This window comes from Trachypithecus francoisi, unplaced genomic scaffold (genome assembly GCF_009764315.1).
Source record: "Trachypithecus francoisi isolate TF-2019V2 unplaced genomic scaffold, Tfra_2.0 Lachesis_group21, whole genome shotgun sequence".
In the NCBI taxonomy this organism is placed as follows: domain Eukaryota; kingdom Metazoa; phylum Chordata; class Mammalia; order Primates; family Cercopithecidae; genus Trachypithecus; species Trachypithecus francoisi.
Genome location: NW_022681467.1, coordinates 1,339,707 through 1,355,585, shown reverse-complemented (window position 1 = coordinate 1,355,585; position 15,879 = coordinate 1,339,707). Strand labels below are relative to the sequence as shown.

Below are 15,879 nucleotides of genomic sequence, written 5' to 3'. Positions count from 1 at the left end.
ATCCACCCGCCTTGGTCTCCAAAGTGCTGGGATTACAGGCGTGAGCCACCATGCCCGGCCACATTTGCCTTCTGACGACTCTGAAATGGTTCTAAAAATCAAATTCACCCTGCGACAATGATTTGTTGTGCCTGAACATATTTAAAAATGTCAAGGTAGGGTACAGTGGCTCATGCCTGTAATCCCAGCACTTTAGGAGGCCCAGATGGGCGGATCACCTGGTCAGGAGTTCAAAACCAGCCTGGACAAGACTGTGAAACCCTATCTCTACTAAAGATACAAAAATTAGCTAGGCCCAGTAGCAGGTGCCTGTAATCCCAGTTACTCATGAGGATGAGGCAGGACAATTGCTTGAACCTGGGAGGTAGAGGTTGCAGTGAGCCCACATTGCACCACTGCACTCCAGCCTGGGTGACAAAGGGAGATTCTATCTCAAAAATAAATAAATAAATGAATAATTAAAAAACAAGGCCAGGCGTGGTGGCTCATGCCTCTAATCCCAGGACTTTGAGAGGCCGAAGTGGGTGGATTACCTGGGGTCAGGAGTTCGAGACCAGCCTGGCCAACATGGTGAAACCCTATCTCTACTAAAAATACAAAAATTAGCTGGGCGTGGTGGCACGTGCCTATAATCCCAGCTACTCGGGAGGCTGGGGCAGGAGAATTGCTTGAGCCTGGGAGCCAGAGGTTGCAGTGAGCCGAAATCAAAATCGTGCCACTGCACTCCAGCCTCGCTGACAGAGTGAGACTGTGTCTCAAAAACAAACAAACAAAAAGTTAAGAAACTAAAACTATAAAAATACCTTTTGGTTAACTTTTAAAACTATCTCTGTGGAGAAGCCCTCCTAATTATGACATGAAACTTAGAAGTCACAAAAAGATAAATTCTGAACACATTGTATCACAATGGGCTAATTTCCTTAATAAATAAAGATCTACAATTTTAAAAAATGATGATAATCTTATAGAAAATTGGCAAGGGATATGAACAGATGTTTCAAAGAAATACAACTTAGATATACCAGATGAATTAGATCCATGCACATTAAAACTATCAGTTATCATTTTTAAAAATCTGCCAGAATGGCAAAGATTAAACTGGCTGTGGCTGTTAGGACATGGAGGAGGCCAGCACCGATGCTTGTCCAATAGGATTGAAGGCAACGTGACGACGTCTGCTTATGCCCTGAAACTCACTGCTCTGCGGTCCTGCCATCCAGACACGGGGACTGCAGGACTGAGGCGGCTCAGTGGGCAGCAGTGGGTGCTAAGTGACGTGGGGTACGTGGGGTGGGGTGGCGTTGGGGTGTGTGAGACCTGTCTGAGCTCGTCAATGCACACATCCTCTGAGGGAACAGAATCTTCAAGCAATCCTAGTTTGCTTCTTTTACGATGTACATGTGTAGCTATTTTTGACAAATGAGAGCCTACTTCATTATCACAAAAGACACTCAGAGAGAAATGACTTGCATAATTTGCCGGGCCCAGAAATATTCCATGACTTATTTGGTGCACCTTTGGAAAACTTCCAGTTGTTTGCCTTTTTCAGGCATGAGGTCACCGACCTTCTTTAAATGGACCAAATTGATTTTGGCTTTACCTTCATGCGTTTGATTCTCAGCCTCCAGAGTTCTTTAAATATTTAAGCTAGTGGATATTACGGAAGTAAAGGCGCTGGCGGGGACCCAGCCCAGGCAGGGGTGGTGAGCGTGGGGAGGATAGGCCTTGTCATGTCCACCAGAAGCAAGCTTCCTAGCCCTAGTCCTAATGTGACTTTTGACTCGTTGAGGGACCATCTCTCCTGCTCTTTCTCAGCCTGTGTCATACGCTGACCTCCAGACCTCTTCCCCAAGGTTTACGTTTTGAGGAGACTGCTAGGCAGAGATTAGCTGCCTCCAGTTCTCTGAGGGGTTCATACCTGTCCCAGGGTCTCCCTCCAGCCTCCAGGGTTGGGGCCACACCGGTGTGCAGCGTGGCCATCCTCCCTTCGTCCCTTCCCCGAGTGCCCTGCAGGCACACAGCTGCTCAGACCTCAGGAAGGTTTCCGCCCAGACCCCTCTCCTGCCCCTGCCCACTGTGAGGCCCGGGCTCTGGGAGGGAGGAAACTGTTCCTCTTTTCATCTGTCCTTTCCTGCTCTGCGCAGGCCTCTACCACGTGGCTCCATCAGCATTCGCCGCGCCCTGGGAGGCCCTAGGGCCAGACCCTGTCCTCCTGTCACAGTTGTTTGCGGGGGCTTCAGGCACAAGCACTCAGGGTATGGGCTGGTCTGCAGTTTCCCTGGCATGCAACACCTTTGGGACGCTTCCAGACCAAAACCAGATCCTTGCTGAACACAATAACATGGAGACTTGCAGCTCACCCGAGGTGATGTGCCCAGGCCTCGCCTGGCCATGCTGTGGGTTGCTGGCCTGGCATGGAAGGAGCTCTGTGCTCAACAGACGCTGGGAGGGCTGGGGCCATTAGCCAGACCCTTCACCAGCCCCGGCCCCCAGGGGCCCTCCACTGCTGCGTCCTCAGGAGGGACATCGACAGGACTGGAAATACGCCACCCCGTTTGGCAGTTTTTCAAAGCTTTAGTAAACAGGGATCTCAGGTGCCAGGTGGGCAAGTACTGCTGTCACTCAACGAGAGGAAGCCCAGAGGAGGGGAAGCCCCTGTCAACCTTTTATTGGGAGTGGAACACATGAGGTTCAGCTCGTGCCGGGCACTGTACATTCACTGAAGCAGCGGGGCGGGCTCGGCCCTGGGCACCCATGCCACACTGAGCAGGACGCATGGCTCAGCGCTCACACTGTCCATGGAGGAGGTGGGGTCAGCCCGAGGTGGATGGATTGTGGCCCGAGACACCGAGAGCTTGGTTCTGGGACTGTGGCTCAGCCGACCCACGGCACAGCTGCATCTAAAACATGGCCCTGGCTAGGCGGCAACGGTTCACAGTAGCGATACATTCACAGGACACAGTCGGTGTCCAGAAAAGGGGGCTCAGAACACAGTTTCTACACAAGCACTTGGTACCCACACGACAGAGACGTCACTCAAGCAGCACAGCCACAAATTGTTTACAGCAGCTCACGCCTGGCATCGCCCATGCTGGGAGATTCCCTGAAGAGTGGGCACTTGCCATCCGTGAGGAGGTGTCTCCCTCCATCATTAACCCCAAACCACACAGGGTGTGAGGAGAGCAGGCCTCTGGGTGAACTCACACATTCATACCCAAGGAAGAGGCAAATACGCTCAAGTCCAGAGTTGCCAGTGTTGTCGCCCAGACCCACTGTCTCAGGGGTGTGATGGCTGTCCCTCGGCTTCCCCAGAGCAGCCAGGACAGCCTGCACCACCTCCCAGAGTCGCAGGAAGGGGAGATCTGCCCTGGGGAGGAAACTGACAGGTTGGGAGACAAGACTCCCATCGCAGGGACACGCACGGCAGCAGCCACAGCCCCGCGGACGGGGCGCAGGGATGGGGTAGGCAGGGAACCATGCTGCCCCTCCGTGTGTGCCTGTGGTTCTGTCCTGGTCCTGCCCACTTGGAGCCCAGGCAGGCAGGGGGCACTGGGCAGGGCCCAGGTCCAGACAGCCCTCTGGCCAGATGTTACTGGAAGAGGCTGATGCCAGGGCAGCACCAGGCCTTCTGCAAGTCCCAGAGTCAGTGTGCAGAAAGTGCCACCACGGCCTGTACTGTGGCTCCTCAGGATGAAGTCCCGTCCGGGACAGGAGGATTTATGCAGACGCTGCTGACGGGGACAGGGGTGGCTCGGCCACTACGAGGCTGGACTCTTCTGTCTGTTCAGGGAGTCGATGTAATGAAAAATGGCCCCCAGAGCCCAGCTGGTCTCAACATTGTCAATTTTCCGAGTGAGCTTGAAAAGACAGAGAGGGAGAGGGGACCATCACGCAGACAAGAAAGGCTTGTGCATCAGAGACTGCAGCTCCTTGGAAGCCAGAGATGGGCTGGGGGACACAACCCCAGCAACTAGAGAAGTGGTTCCAGGCCCCTCACTCCATAAAGGGGCTGGGGTGTGCCCTGAGGGCATCCTTACCTTCAGCACTTTGCTCCTGGGAAAGCCGAACTCCTGGAGTAGCAGGCTGACGTAGGTGAGGTCCATGCACGCAAAGGGGCTGCTCTGTGGCTGTGTCTCCAGGGTCCGACACACTGGGGATGAGACACATCCCTTCAGGCTCCAGGTGACTCCCACCCAGGGGTGGAGGGGCAAGTGCAGACCCCAATTCCACCCACTACAGGCACCCGCTGGCTCCGCACTCCAGATTCACAGACAAGACTGCAGCTGAGCGCAGAAGGCACCTAGTGCACAGCACAGGCAGGTGGGCAGCAACCTCGGCTGCCACTGGCTCTGGGCTCCAAGGGGACTTGCACGCCTGGTGTTAGGGTCATGGGCCAACGTCTCCCAAGCCACATTTCTACATCTAAGACCCTGGACACCTCTCCCAGGTGTCAACCTGAATAAAACGTAAGCTTTCTGGGGAAAGAAGACACCAAAGCCAGCTCGGAACAATCCACTCCTGCTCTTGAGGAAGGTCAAATCCACCAAGAACTGTCCTGGGATTATGGCTCAAAGCCTTTTCCTGCTGTAGTTGTGGATACCCAGTGTCCATGAGCACAACTGGGAAAATGACACAAAAGCTTTAAAAAAAAGCCACTTTTGGGGGAGGGGAAGGGGAGTACTTTTTCTGGAAAGATGTACAAAGTTCAGCTCTTTGGACCCACACATTGGGAAAGGCAACCAGGAGCAGGAGATGTTCGCCAAGGCTTGGTTGCTGGACCAGGCATGAAGCAGACAGTGGAGGGGCGAGGTGTGTGGCACAGGTTCTGCTGGGCTAGTCACCTGCGACCCCGGGGACAGCCCTCCACCCCACATCCCCGGCTCCACTCTGTAGGGCCTCGGCTTCTTAAGGGTTTTGTGACAATCATGAACTTACTGGGACATCCCAGGGGAAATCACTCTTGGGGTTACCCTAGTAGCAGTAAAATGGCATCGGAGGAAGCGGAATCGAGGGACCCAGTTCCTCACGACCCATGGGGGTGGGACAACGACGGTGGTCCTTTCTCAGCTGGGGCCGCCAAGGCCCCTGCCTGTGGCCACCGTTTAGGAGGGGCTACACCCAGGAGAGTCAGGGCCAGCGCCTGCGTCATGAGCATCATGCAGCACCTGCACCTGCACCTGCTGAGACGGCCCCCGTAGCATCACTCACCGTACTTGGCTGCGATCTCAAAGTCCCCCACCACCAGGCTGCCTCCCTTCTCCGCATCTGTGGGAGACACAACACCCAGTCTGCAGGAGCACCGTGAGGCTGGCGATGCCACTGAGACACGAGGCTGGCGTGGGGAACGCCGGCCTGAGAGCCCCAAGGCACTGACTGGCTTCTGAGGCAGGCCCTCCAGCTGTAGATGGCCACTCACATGCTCTGAGGGCAGCTTCTGGGTGATGTGGCGTGGGGTGGGCTTGGGGGCTGAGAGGGTTACCCCACATCCCAACCCTGCAATGTCGCCCGAGAAAGCTCACCAGGAACCCAGGACCCCAAATTGAGTAAAATTTTAAGTTAAGAAAAATAAAAGTAGAGAAATTGAAATGTTTCCTGAAACCACAGCACTGAGCTCAGCAACAGTATTCTGGTTTCAATTTCCCAAATGTAAAAAAAAAAAAGAAAAGTTATTGAAAAATAAAGTGAGGAGTGGTTTATTGGTGGCCTTCCACTTTGACCACCCATCTTCCACCCAGGCCCAGTCAGCGGTAGCTTTGTCAGCACTGACACCCACCGGAGGCCGCGGGGCCCAGAGAGCCAGCACTGTGTTAGCTTATTTAAAACAGTAGTGTTCTTATCCTTACCACAGGCCATACATTCTGATGTTCTCACCATGGTAGTGACTCTGCAACCCCCTCCAGAGTCCCTACACAGCCTGACCACCACCAGCCTCAGCAAACTCTGAATACCCTTTTCCGCCCTAATCTGGCTTCCTGGGCTGTGCAGGGTGAGTTAGAGAGATTCCACATTCAGTGAGCTGATCCCTCCCACGGGGACAGGGCAGCCACCCGCAGGTCACAGGAGGCCTCCTGTAGCCAGGGCTACAGGGTGGGGCAGAGCGGCTGAGTCTGAGACAACGTGGGCCAGTGCAGGGCAGGACCTGCCTTCTACCAGGAACTGGAATCAACAGCAAGTCACCAGCCACGAGGTTTTACTGAAGGGCTCAAACAACTGATCTTTTCCGACTCAGGGCAAGATGCCTTCTCAGATCAACTTCTGGCCTCCTGCCGGGGTGTGCCAACAGGGTTGCTTGCCTGACACTAGCCCTCTGCCTTGGGGAGCACACGCCTCCACGCCCGCCCCCCGCCACCCCGAACTTCCTGCTCAGCGCATCCGGTCCCCCTTACCTATGAGGCCCACACCAGCTGCAAGGTCGTAATAGTAGGAGAAAGCATAGAAGTCCACATGCTTCACTTCCTCCGTCCTGTGCACTCTGTTTCGAAGGACCTCTGACACTCTGGCAGCACACAGCTCGTGCAGGCTTGCCACTGGGGACAAGCACAAGGCTAGCAGTCAGTGGGCTCCGAGCACCCGGGCCTCACAGCTGCTTGGGGCCCCTCCCAGGGGACTTGAGACCCTGACCTGCATGGTCAGGAAAAGGCAGGTCCAGAAGCCCCTAAGACCCCACCCTGAGTTGGGGCGGCTCCTCACACAGGTCCAAAGCAGCCCTCAGGAGCCAGGGCACTGTCGGTCCCGGGGCAGGGAGCGAAGACTGTGGGCACGAAGCAGCCGCAGACCTGGACTCTGAGGAGGCAGCTGCTGATGCCTGATACCAGCCGGCCTCTGGCCTGTCGGGATCATCTGCCCTGCATTCCCCCTCTGCCAGCCCTGCGTCCCACCTCCTCGGGGGGCCGGCACCCTCCCTATGTCATAGATAAGGAAGCGGAGGCCCAGCTCACTTGCCAAGCTCCCATGGCTTAGGGGAGAGCAGGAACAGAGGACCCCGGAGGCCAATGGACCGTGTGGACATCTGAGGGCGCCTCTACACCCCACATCTTGACCCGGCTTCCCGGCTTTCCCAGTCATGCTCCACCAGGCCCCATCCTTCCGAGTGCTTCCAGGGTTCCCATGGTCCACAGACCCATGCTCCGACCCTTTGATCTCATTTCCTCCTGCTGTCCCTCGCCAAGCCACACCACCTTCTCGTTCATTAAACACAGCAGCTGCCAGAGGGCCCCGGGGTGTGCTGCTTGCCCGGCCTGGGGTGCTGCTGCTTCAGATCTGTGCAGTTCCCTTAAACCTCCTCCTGTCTTAGATCCCATGTTACCCCACGAGGCTGTCCTTGGCTGTCCTAGTTACAGCTGCAATCGCCCTCTCAGACCCCCACCCCCATGTTATTTCTCCTGGAAGGCCTTTCCGATGAGCTTCACTGTCTGGCTCCTCCTGTGGAACGCAGCTGCGCAGTTCTGCTGTGCCTGATGCGGCCCCCCAGCACATGCACCAGTGGGTGACTGAGTTGGAGGGACCTGTACGGTTCCTGAAGGCACGCACTCCTTATGCTGAGTGCCCAGTCTGGGAGTGGTGTTTGAACATTTCTCTCAGAAGAAACTGCAAGGGCGCAGAGCACCAGAGCCTGCTCAGGGCCAGTGGACAAGAGTGGGCTCCATGGCCTCGAGCAGGATAGGTAGGAGCAGACCCTCCCTCACTCCCTCCCGTCCTGCATCTGAGCCCCGAGCTGGTCCAGTCCTTCCTCCCTGCAGGCCTGTTAGGAAATCAGCCCTCAGGAGGAAGCTTCTGGTGACAGTCAGGGGAGTGTTGAGCAGAGGCAGAGGGAAGGAACCAGCTCTCAGCACAGGCACAGGCCCCTTCAGCCAAACCACCTTCACTTCCAGGGCAGGTACAGGCTCTTCAAGGAGAGGTCAGGAGCCTCCTGTGGAGCATCCCATGGGATGTGGGAAAGGCAAGGGAGAGAGGAGGCCGCCACTCTCTCCCGCAGAACCCAACAAGCAGCAACCTTCCCCATACCTGCTTTCTGCCCCGAAACCCTGTATGTGACTTCTGCATGTTCCCACTCTCCTTTGAAACTGGGAGACAAGCAAGGGCTGACCAACTCCTTTCCATCCTTAGCTGAAACAGAGATTAAAAAGGAAAGAGAAAGGAAGGTATATCACTGCCATGGACTAGGGCCGAGCCAGGAGTCATGGAGGCCCTGGCTTGACACTGGATGGGGGAACCTGAGTGGCTTCCAGGTCCACTGGGAAGGCAACACCTCCCTGGGAAGCGGCAGCAAAGCCTCTTCGGCCAGGAAGCACACTGCTACCAGGACCATGCCCAGCCCATGGCCCTGGGCATGTTGGGTGCCAGGCACTGGGTCAAGGGCTGTTCAGTGAAGTGTGACAACAGTCCTCTTGGAAGGGGAGCCATCATCACCCAGTTTTTTTTTTTTTTTTTGAGACGGAGTCTAGCTCTGTCGCCCAGTCTGGAGTGCAGTGGCGTGATCTCGGCTCACTGCAACCACTGCCTCCCGGGTTCAAGCAATTCTCTGCCTCAGTCTCCCCAGTAGCTGGGATCACAGGCACCCACCACCACGCCTGGCCGATTTTTGTATTTTTAGTAGAGACAGGGTTTTACCGTCTTGGCCCAGGCTGGTCTTGAACTCCTGACCTCAGGTAATCCGCCTGCCCTGGCCTCCCAAAGTGCTGGGATTATAGGCGTGAGCCACCGCGCCCGGCTATCACCCAGTTTTATAGGTGACTAAGGCGGTGAATAGCTGGTAGGTTGGTGGCAGGGCCAGGACAAGTGCCGCCAGGTGCCACTATGCCTTGAATGGAATCTGCTGCTCCAATACACACAAGCCGGGGGCTCAAAACCACCAAAGGAAGCGTATTGTCCCAGGGCTGGCCCCAGCATCATGCTCGAGGACGGCAGGCTGCTGTCCCACCAAAAGGTGCTGGTCCCATCCCTGGACTCTGGCCTGGGCCTGCTTTCCTTGATGGAATGGGCAGGAAATGGTGGCCTCAGGGTAGCCTTCCTTTTCTGAAGCCACTGCAAAAGCATCCCAGGCTGCTCTGCTGGGGCGAGGCCATGTGGAAGAGCACCCAGGTCTAGATAGCCGCCCAGCAACAGGCACGTGCACAGACCCAGTCTAGACAGCTACCCCAGCCGTATGCACCTGCACAGACTCCCAGGACCCCAGCGGGGGATCTAGACAGCTGTCACAGCCACATGTACCTGCACAGACCCCCAGAACCCCAGCAGGGGGGTCTAGACAGCTGCCACAGCCATATGCACCTGCACAGACCTCCAGGACCCCAGCTGGGGGGGGGTCTAGACAGCTACTACAGCCATAGGCATGTGCACAGACCCCCAGGACCCCAGCGGGGGGGATCTAGACAGCCACCACAGCCACAGGCACGTGCACAGATCCCCAGAACCCCAGCAGAGGTGCCACCCAGATGAGCCTGTGTGGTCAGCCATGAGATTCCAGCCATGACTGCTGTTTGCTGTTCTTTCACTCTACTTGGGGGGTCTGTTATGCAATAACCAGTAACAAAACAGAGAGACTCATTCTCCTGGGTCCTCACAGCCCCCAGGTGTCCAAAATAGGCACTCTGTACACCCTGACGAGGAGACCTTCTTGCTGCTCTGCTGGGTGGGAGAGGACTCAGTGTCCGAGCTGCGACTCCCGGGGAACCACAAGCGGCAAAGAGGTACCTGGCTTTTCTCATTGGCTAAATAATAGGTGTTTTTTGGCCCCAGAATAAGGGCTGCAGGTGTTTCTGAGACATAGACATGGTTTTTGTTTGCAGCAAAAGAAATACCATTATGAAGATAAACACCAAGATCTGAAAGAAAGAACTGAAGTAGGGCATGCATGGGAGAATGAAAATTCCAGCTGAACAACCTCTCTGTCAGATACCAGGCCTTGGAAGAGGTGGGCAGGGGTGCTGGGCCAATGGGGCACTGGGGGCTGAGGTAAAGGCATTTGGCGGGAGCACACGTGGGCACTGCTGAGCGCCTCATACACACATCAGACACTAAGGCCTTGGGAAGGCCTCTGTGGCCTGGTCAGTTCCATCAGGGAAGACAGGTGCCAGTAGCTGGGATCACAGGCACCCACCACCACGCCTGGCCGATTTTTGTATTTTTAGTAGAGACAGGGTTTTACCGTCTTGGCCCAGGCTGGTCTTGAACTCCTGACCTCAGGTAATCCGCCTGCCCTGGCCTCCCAAAGTACTGGGATTATAGGCGTGAGCCACCGCGCCCGGCTATCACCCAGCCTCAGGCCCAACCCTGAAGCAGACCATGGCAATCCTGAGATCTCCTAAGTCCATGCCCGTTGTGATGCCCATTGTAAGGAGCAGAGTCCCTGACCCTGTTGCAGGCTGTGTCCCCAGGCCAACTCCACATCTCAGGAAGGGCCAAGCCACATTTCATGACCCTTCGCAGAGCAAGGGAGGAGGGATGTTCTTGCAAGGCTGGAATCATGAGCGAGAGAGAAAACCTTTCCCGATGGCAAGAGCTCAGCACCCACCCCACGGCCCTCCCATGCTGTCTGAACAAGGTCCTGTCTTCATATCCCTAAAGCTGGCTCCCAACGTAGGGAATAAGTATGCAGTTCCCTGGTTCCCTCAGTTTCAGCTCAGTGCTTCAGAAGGGATTTCACCAGCATCTTTTAAAAAATAACTTGGGGCTGGGTGTCGTGGCTCATGCCTGTAATCCAGCACTTTGGAAGGCCAAGGCAGGCAATCATTTGAAGGCAGGATTTCGAGACCAGCCTAGCCAACATGGTGAAACCCCGTCTCTACTAAAAATACAAAAATTAGCTGGGGGCGGTGGTACACATCTGTAGTTCCAGCTACTGGGGAGGCTGAGGCATGAGAATTGCTGGAACCCGGAAGGCAGAGGCTGCAGTGAGCTGGGATCATGCTACTGCACTCCAGCCTGGGTGACAGAGTGAGTGAGACATTGTCTCAAAATAAAGAAAGAAATACCTTGGAACGTGGACAGGTACAACACCACCCTGGGTTCCTGCCCCATCAGGTTGCCACCAACAAGATCTGCAGCACAGCCCTCCACTTGCATGCCCCGGCCTGGCCGGGTGTCTAGCGTGCAGCAGGACAGCAGTGGGGCGGAAGGGGAGGAGGGACCTCTCCCCCAGGGCCAAGCTGCCGCCCTCCCGAGGGGCTCCTCATTCCCACTGAGAATGGAGGGCAGAGGCTGCAAGAGCGGGCCCGGGGCAACATGTCCACTCACCAGGCTGCCCCTCCACGCCGCCCAGGATCGCCAGGCGTGCCGACATCAGCCCGAGCCCGAGGTAGCTGTGGGAACCACACCGTAGTGAGGGCAGCTGCCATGGCAGGTACAGGGCATGGCAGGCTCACCTCTGAGACCCAGCCCGAGTGGGGAAGGGGGAGCTTGCAGCAAGGCAGTTAGTGAGCTTCTCTGCTCCTTCTAAAAGCCTCTTTCTGTCAGCTGAGGAAACTTAGCTAATTAATTCAACACACGAGGGCCTGTCATATGGCAGGAGCTCATCCAGGAGCTGCAGACACTGTGGTGAGTGGGACTGACTCGACCCCAGTCTGGGATGCCTGCTTTGTAACAAGAATCGACTGAAGCCTGCACATGGCAATAGGTGGCCTGGAACACTCCTGTGCAGCCCTGGTTCCTCCCACTTCTCAAACCTTCTCCAAAGCAGAACAGAATAAGCACACAGGAGGAATATGCTATACTGTAGACAAATTAAAGGACAAAGGAGGACAGAGGAGGTGGGAGGAGGAGAGAGAGGTCTGGGTGGATTCCCAGCACAGGAATACCAGGATCTGCCATCCATGACCTCAAGAGGGCCATGTGAGGCCCCGGGAGCTGCATACCCGCCCCATGGCACCTCCCCACGCCTATTCCCGAAAGCAGACCTGTAGGAATAGAGCTTGTAGGTCCTGTTAAACATCCGCAGTGCTGTCAGGTAGCCGGGTGGGGAGGTCTGCAGGGTGCCCTAGGGAAGGACGAGGGTAACTATGCTTGCTGCTGGTCTTTCTAGAAACTTCTCCTCCACCCACTGAATTCATTTGAAAGAAAGGGGATGGTCAGGTGCAGCCAATTAAAGGAGCTGTTCACTAGGTTGCTGGTTGCGAGACAGGAGCAGGCAATGAGGAGCCAACATCCCAGTGAAGAACGGTGCCTCCTTCCCACAGGCAACCTCTCCCAGGCTGACAAACACAGCACAGCCACGACGACGCTCATATCAGTACCTACAAGCCCACCCTACCATGGAAAACTACCCACAACAGGAGGATGAGTGGGTGAGGAAGGAACTGTTTTTAAAGCAGCAGACGCCTCAACGGGAAGTGTTTTCATCTCCTTTAGGATATTTATCTTGAAAAGGTTGGAAGCTCCCTCCCAACCTACGAACTGGACGAAATCTTTCTGCTCTTGTTCCTTTCGGAACCCTGAAGGGAAGGGAGGCAGCACTTCACACCCTCTGGCCCAAACGTTTCTAGTTATTCTCTAATTTATCACCCCTCTAAAGACCAAATTTCTGTTTTTGGCTTTTTTCCTGGTGGAATTAAAACTCCCAGCCAGAAGCATCATCTGTGAGTGAGTCCAGCTCTCAGACGATGAAATGACCGCAGGGGTCCAGAGGCCTGGCCAACCCCACCCCGCAGCACCTCAGCAGGCCCCACCCTGCACCCCCACGCTGGGGTGGCCTTGGGGTGGCAAGAGCGTGCGGTCGGCAGGGGCTCGTTACCTCTACGCGTGGCAGGAAGGCAATCTGAGTGGATCCTCCGCCCAAGTCCAGCATGCCCACGCTGCTCCCTCCTGGAGTTTTCAAGCTGCCTGGAGCACAGCAAGCAAAAACAGCACGTGGCATTAGTAAGATGGCGAGAACAGCAGAAAAGCCAGGCTGAAAGCCAGGCCCTCAGGGGAAAGAAAAACAAGACAGAGATGTTGCTCAACTATTGACAAATCTCCATTTAAGGATACACTATGTATCTAAGGGACAAGAGTAATGGCTCCACCAGCAGTGGTTTAATTTGGATCCTGACGGGACAGCACGAACCTTCAGGGGAGATACTGAAACTGCCGTATCAACTGGGAGGGAGGCCGCTCGCCTAGCTCCCAGGAAGAGCTGGGCCCTGCTCTGATCAGCCCGTCTCCACTCCCCAGAGCATCTCAGGCGGAGGCTCCCAACCCACCTCCTAACATTTCTATCCCCCAAAGTGGCAAATGGGCAAACCCGACAGGAAACTTCTTTCCTTTTTGTACATACATCAGAAACACTGCTCTTTCCCATAATTCCAGCAAAGGGACAAAAATCCACATGCGCTAAGAAAAATGACTCCTTGTCACTTGTTTCTAAAAACAGATGTTTCTGTTCCCTGTTCCACCTACAGCAGAGGAATCCAATTAGAAGGTGAACAGCGTTCACATCACATTCAATATTGGAAGATATGACTGGTTTGATTCATTACTTCTCTTAGAAATGAGAGGATGGGGGTCCTGGTGGATGTTCTGCAGGCGACAGGGCAGGGGCTGTGCTGGGAGAAAAATGCCCCAGATCCGCAGAGAAGCACCCCACTCCTAGCATCTACACCTGTGAGTCAGATGGCTGACCCCATCCATCCCCAACACCCTATGGTCAGTCAGCAACATTGCCAAACCCTGAGGAGTTATCTTAAAGAGCAGAAATGAGGCTCCTGCTCTCGAAAGGCCTGGCCGAGCCCTCCGCAGGCGTCTATGGCGGCTAGCCTCTGTGATGCAGTGCGCACACACCTGTCAGGAAGTTGACAGTGATCCACGCCGAAACGCCTACAAGAGAGTGTCACAGGCATTATTTTAATCACTTGAGATGCTGAGAGCATAACACACAGGACCATTATATGACAATTTTCAGATCTAGGGAGCACGAAGGGATCACTTCTGCACTACACCCAGCCTTTGGATCATTGGCAGAGAGGAGCATTTCTCATAAATGAATCCAGCAGCTTCCGGCCGACTGTCCTGGGACACAGCAAACTGAATCCTAAAGCACTTCACCAAACGCCACTTCTCTCCTCTGGTTATTACTGGCCTCCTCTTTTTGGAAGAAGTAGAAAAAGAACCCAGTGCTCCCCTTCCTCCTCTATACACACTCATTCTCAAGGTCATATTGAAGACCCATCACGAGCTAGTGAGGAACCTTAAATGTCTCTTAGAATTAACAATGCAATAATATTCTAAATGTGGCGGCAACTGGAGATTCTCTCCAAATGTTCTTAAAACTAAAAACACGATGTTTTTGAGAAACTCCATTCGTGCCAGGTTTGGGGTTGGTCAAGATAATCTGTCTCTGACAATGACCCCAAAAAGACCCTTTTGTGACATGTCAGTTGTGACTCAGAACAGGGCTGTAACAGCCATGGTTCTTCACTGGAGCACCTGACAGGGGAGGAGGCTCCCACACGGGGCCGGGTGGGGGGTGGTTAGAAGCAGCAGGATCGCTCCCGCCCACCTCACTGCACAGCCCCACTGTCCAGAGGCGCTTCCAGACACTTTACCTTCATCTGTTCCGTTCATGATGGAAACACAGTCATCCGCTACAAGGAAAGGCGATGCTTTAAACACTTCTTTCACCTAAATGTAAAGAGAGACGTTAATTCATCCTTTAGAATGAATGAATGAATATATTTATTTATTTAGCTAGCTAGCTAGTCAGTCAAGTGAAGCAGTGTGGGTGGAGAAGAACAAAAAAATCTGTAACTGGTTGTGATCAATTAGTCGTAAATACTACTGCACTCAGATCAGCTTTCTTCATCCTTTAGAATTTAAGGTCAAGGGTTTTGCATCATGCTATTGGCAGGCAGTAACGAAACCCCAGGGGCACCTGCCAATGTTCTGTGAGTCTGTTCAGGCCTCTCTAATCCATTGCAAGTTAATCTAACGCCAGGGCTCGCTGAGGCCCATGCTGCCCTGGAGACCCTGTCCCAAGCCAGCTGGGGCTTAGAAGGGCTCTGGGGGCTGCACAGACTGGGGGAAGCTGGGGCACACTGGGCCTGCTGGGCTCTAAACATTGCCCTGCTTTGGGATGTGAGATAAAGGAGCCGGAAGTCCTCCAAGGCAGACGGCAACCTTCACCAGGGCCCTGGCCTCTGGGGGTATTTCCTTGCCCACCTTTCAGCAAAATCTACCCACAGAAGCCTCAGCACCTCTGCACACCCCACCTGCACGCATGCCCCACAATCCAACCCTGTGAGGGACCCTGACAGGCGTGCCCTGTGCCCTCCTCCCACAAGTAAATGGGTGGAGGCAGCACACAGGGTGAGGAGGACCCACTGGGGAATTCTGGGCGGCTGGGGACACACTGGCCCTGATGTGCCAGGACTGGGAGAGGCCACAGGGCCTCTTTGACAGTCATGTATGAGCATCGGACCAGGAGCAGGATGAGCAGCTGCCATGGGGAACAAGCAGGCTTCAGCTGCAGCACCGGGGCTCAGCACACACCAACTTCTGACCAGGATCAAGTCCCTTGAAGGCACCATGCACTTTTATTTATTTTTTTGAGACAAGGTCTTGTTCTGCTGCCCAGGCTAGAGTGCAGTGGCATAATCACCAGCTCAGTGCAGCTTTGACCTCTTGGGCTCAATCAATCCTCCCACCTCAGCTTCCTAAGTAGCTGGGATGACAGGAATGCGCCACAACGCCCAGCTAATTTTTGTGTTTTTGGTAGAGATGGGGTCTTGCTATGTTGGCCAGGCTGGCCTTGAACTTCTGGGCTCAAATGATTTACCCACCTTGGCCTCCCAGAGTACTGGGAGTACAGGCATGAGCCACTGCACCCAGCCCACAGTACACTTCTAAAATCAAGCTGCTTTCCTTACTATAAAACACAGATTCACTCTAGAAAACACGAATAACCTTAAA

General features: G+C 54.7%; 1 protein-coding gene across 5 annotated transcripts in view; it reads right to left on the bottom strand.

Annotated features, from left to right (window-relative positions):
* Positions 1 to 2,653: 2,653 nt before the first annotated feature.
* The window catches only part of ENTPD6 (ectonucleoside triphosphate diphosphohydrolase 6), a 32,604-nt gene continuing 19,378 nt past the window's right edge, over positions 2,654 to 15,879 (bottom strand). For 2 of the 5 annotated variants that reach the window (XM_033185401.1, XM_033185402.1), the window contains exons 5-15: positions 14,517 to 14,592; positions 13,753 to 13,788; positions 12,728 to 12,816; positions 11,895 to 11,974; positions 11,236 to 11,300; positions 10,974 to 11,084; positions 8,005 to 8,106; positions 6,387 to 6,527; positions 5,209 to 5,265; positions 4,038 to 4,150; positions 2,654 to 3,857 (exon numbers count right to left, since the gene is read on the bottom strand). In XM_033185401.1, coding sequence (XP_033041292.1) covers positions 3,759 to 3,857; positions 4,038 to 4,150; positions 5,209 to 5,265; positions 6,387 to 6,527; positions 8,005 to 8,106; positions 10,974 to 11,084; positions 11,236 to 11,300; positions 11,895 to 11,974; positions 12,728 to 12,816; positions 13,753 to 13,788; positions 14,517 to 14,592 — 969 coding nt within the window. In that variant the 3' untranslated portion in view covers positions 2,654 to 3,758. The remainder of the gene's footprint in view (positions 3,858 to 4,037; positions 4,151 to 5,208; positions 5,266 to 6,386; positions 6,528 to 8,004; positions 8,107 to 10,973; positions 11,085 to 11,235; positions 11,301 to 11,894; positions 11,975 to 12,727; positions 12,817 to 13,752; positions 13,789 to 14,516; positions 14,593 to 15,879) is intronic. The other 3 variants (XM_033185403.1, XM_033185405.1, XM_033185404.1) reach the window with 2 other exon arrangements.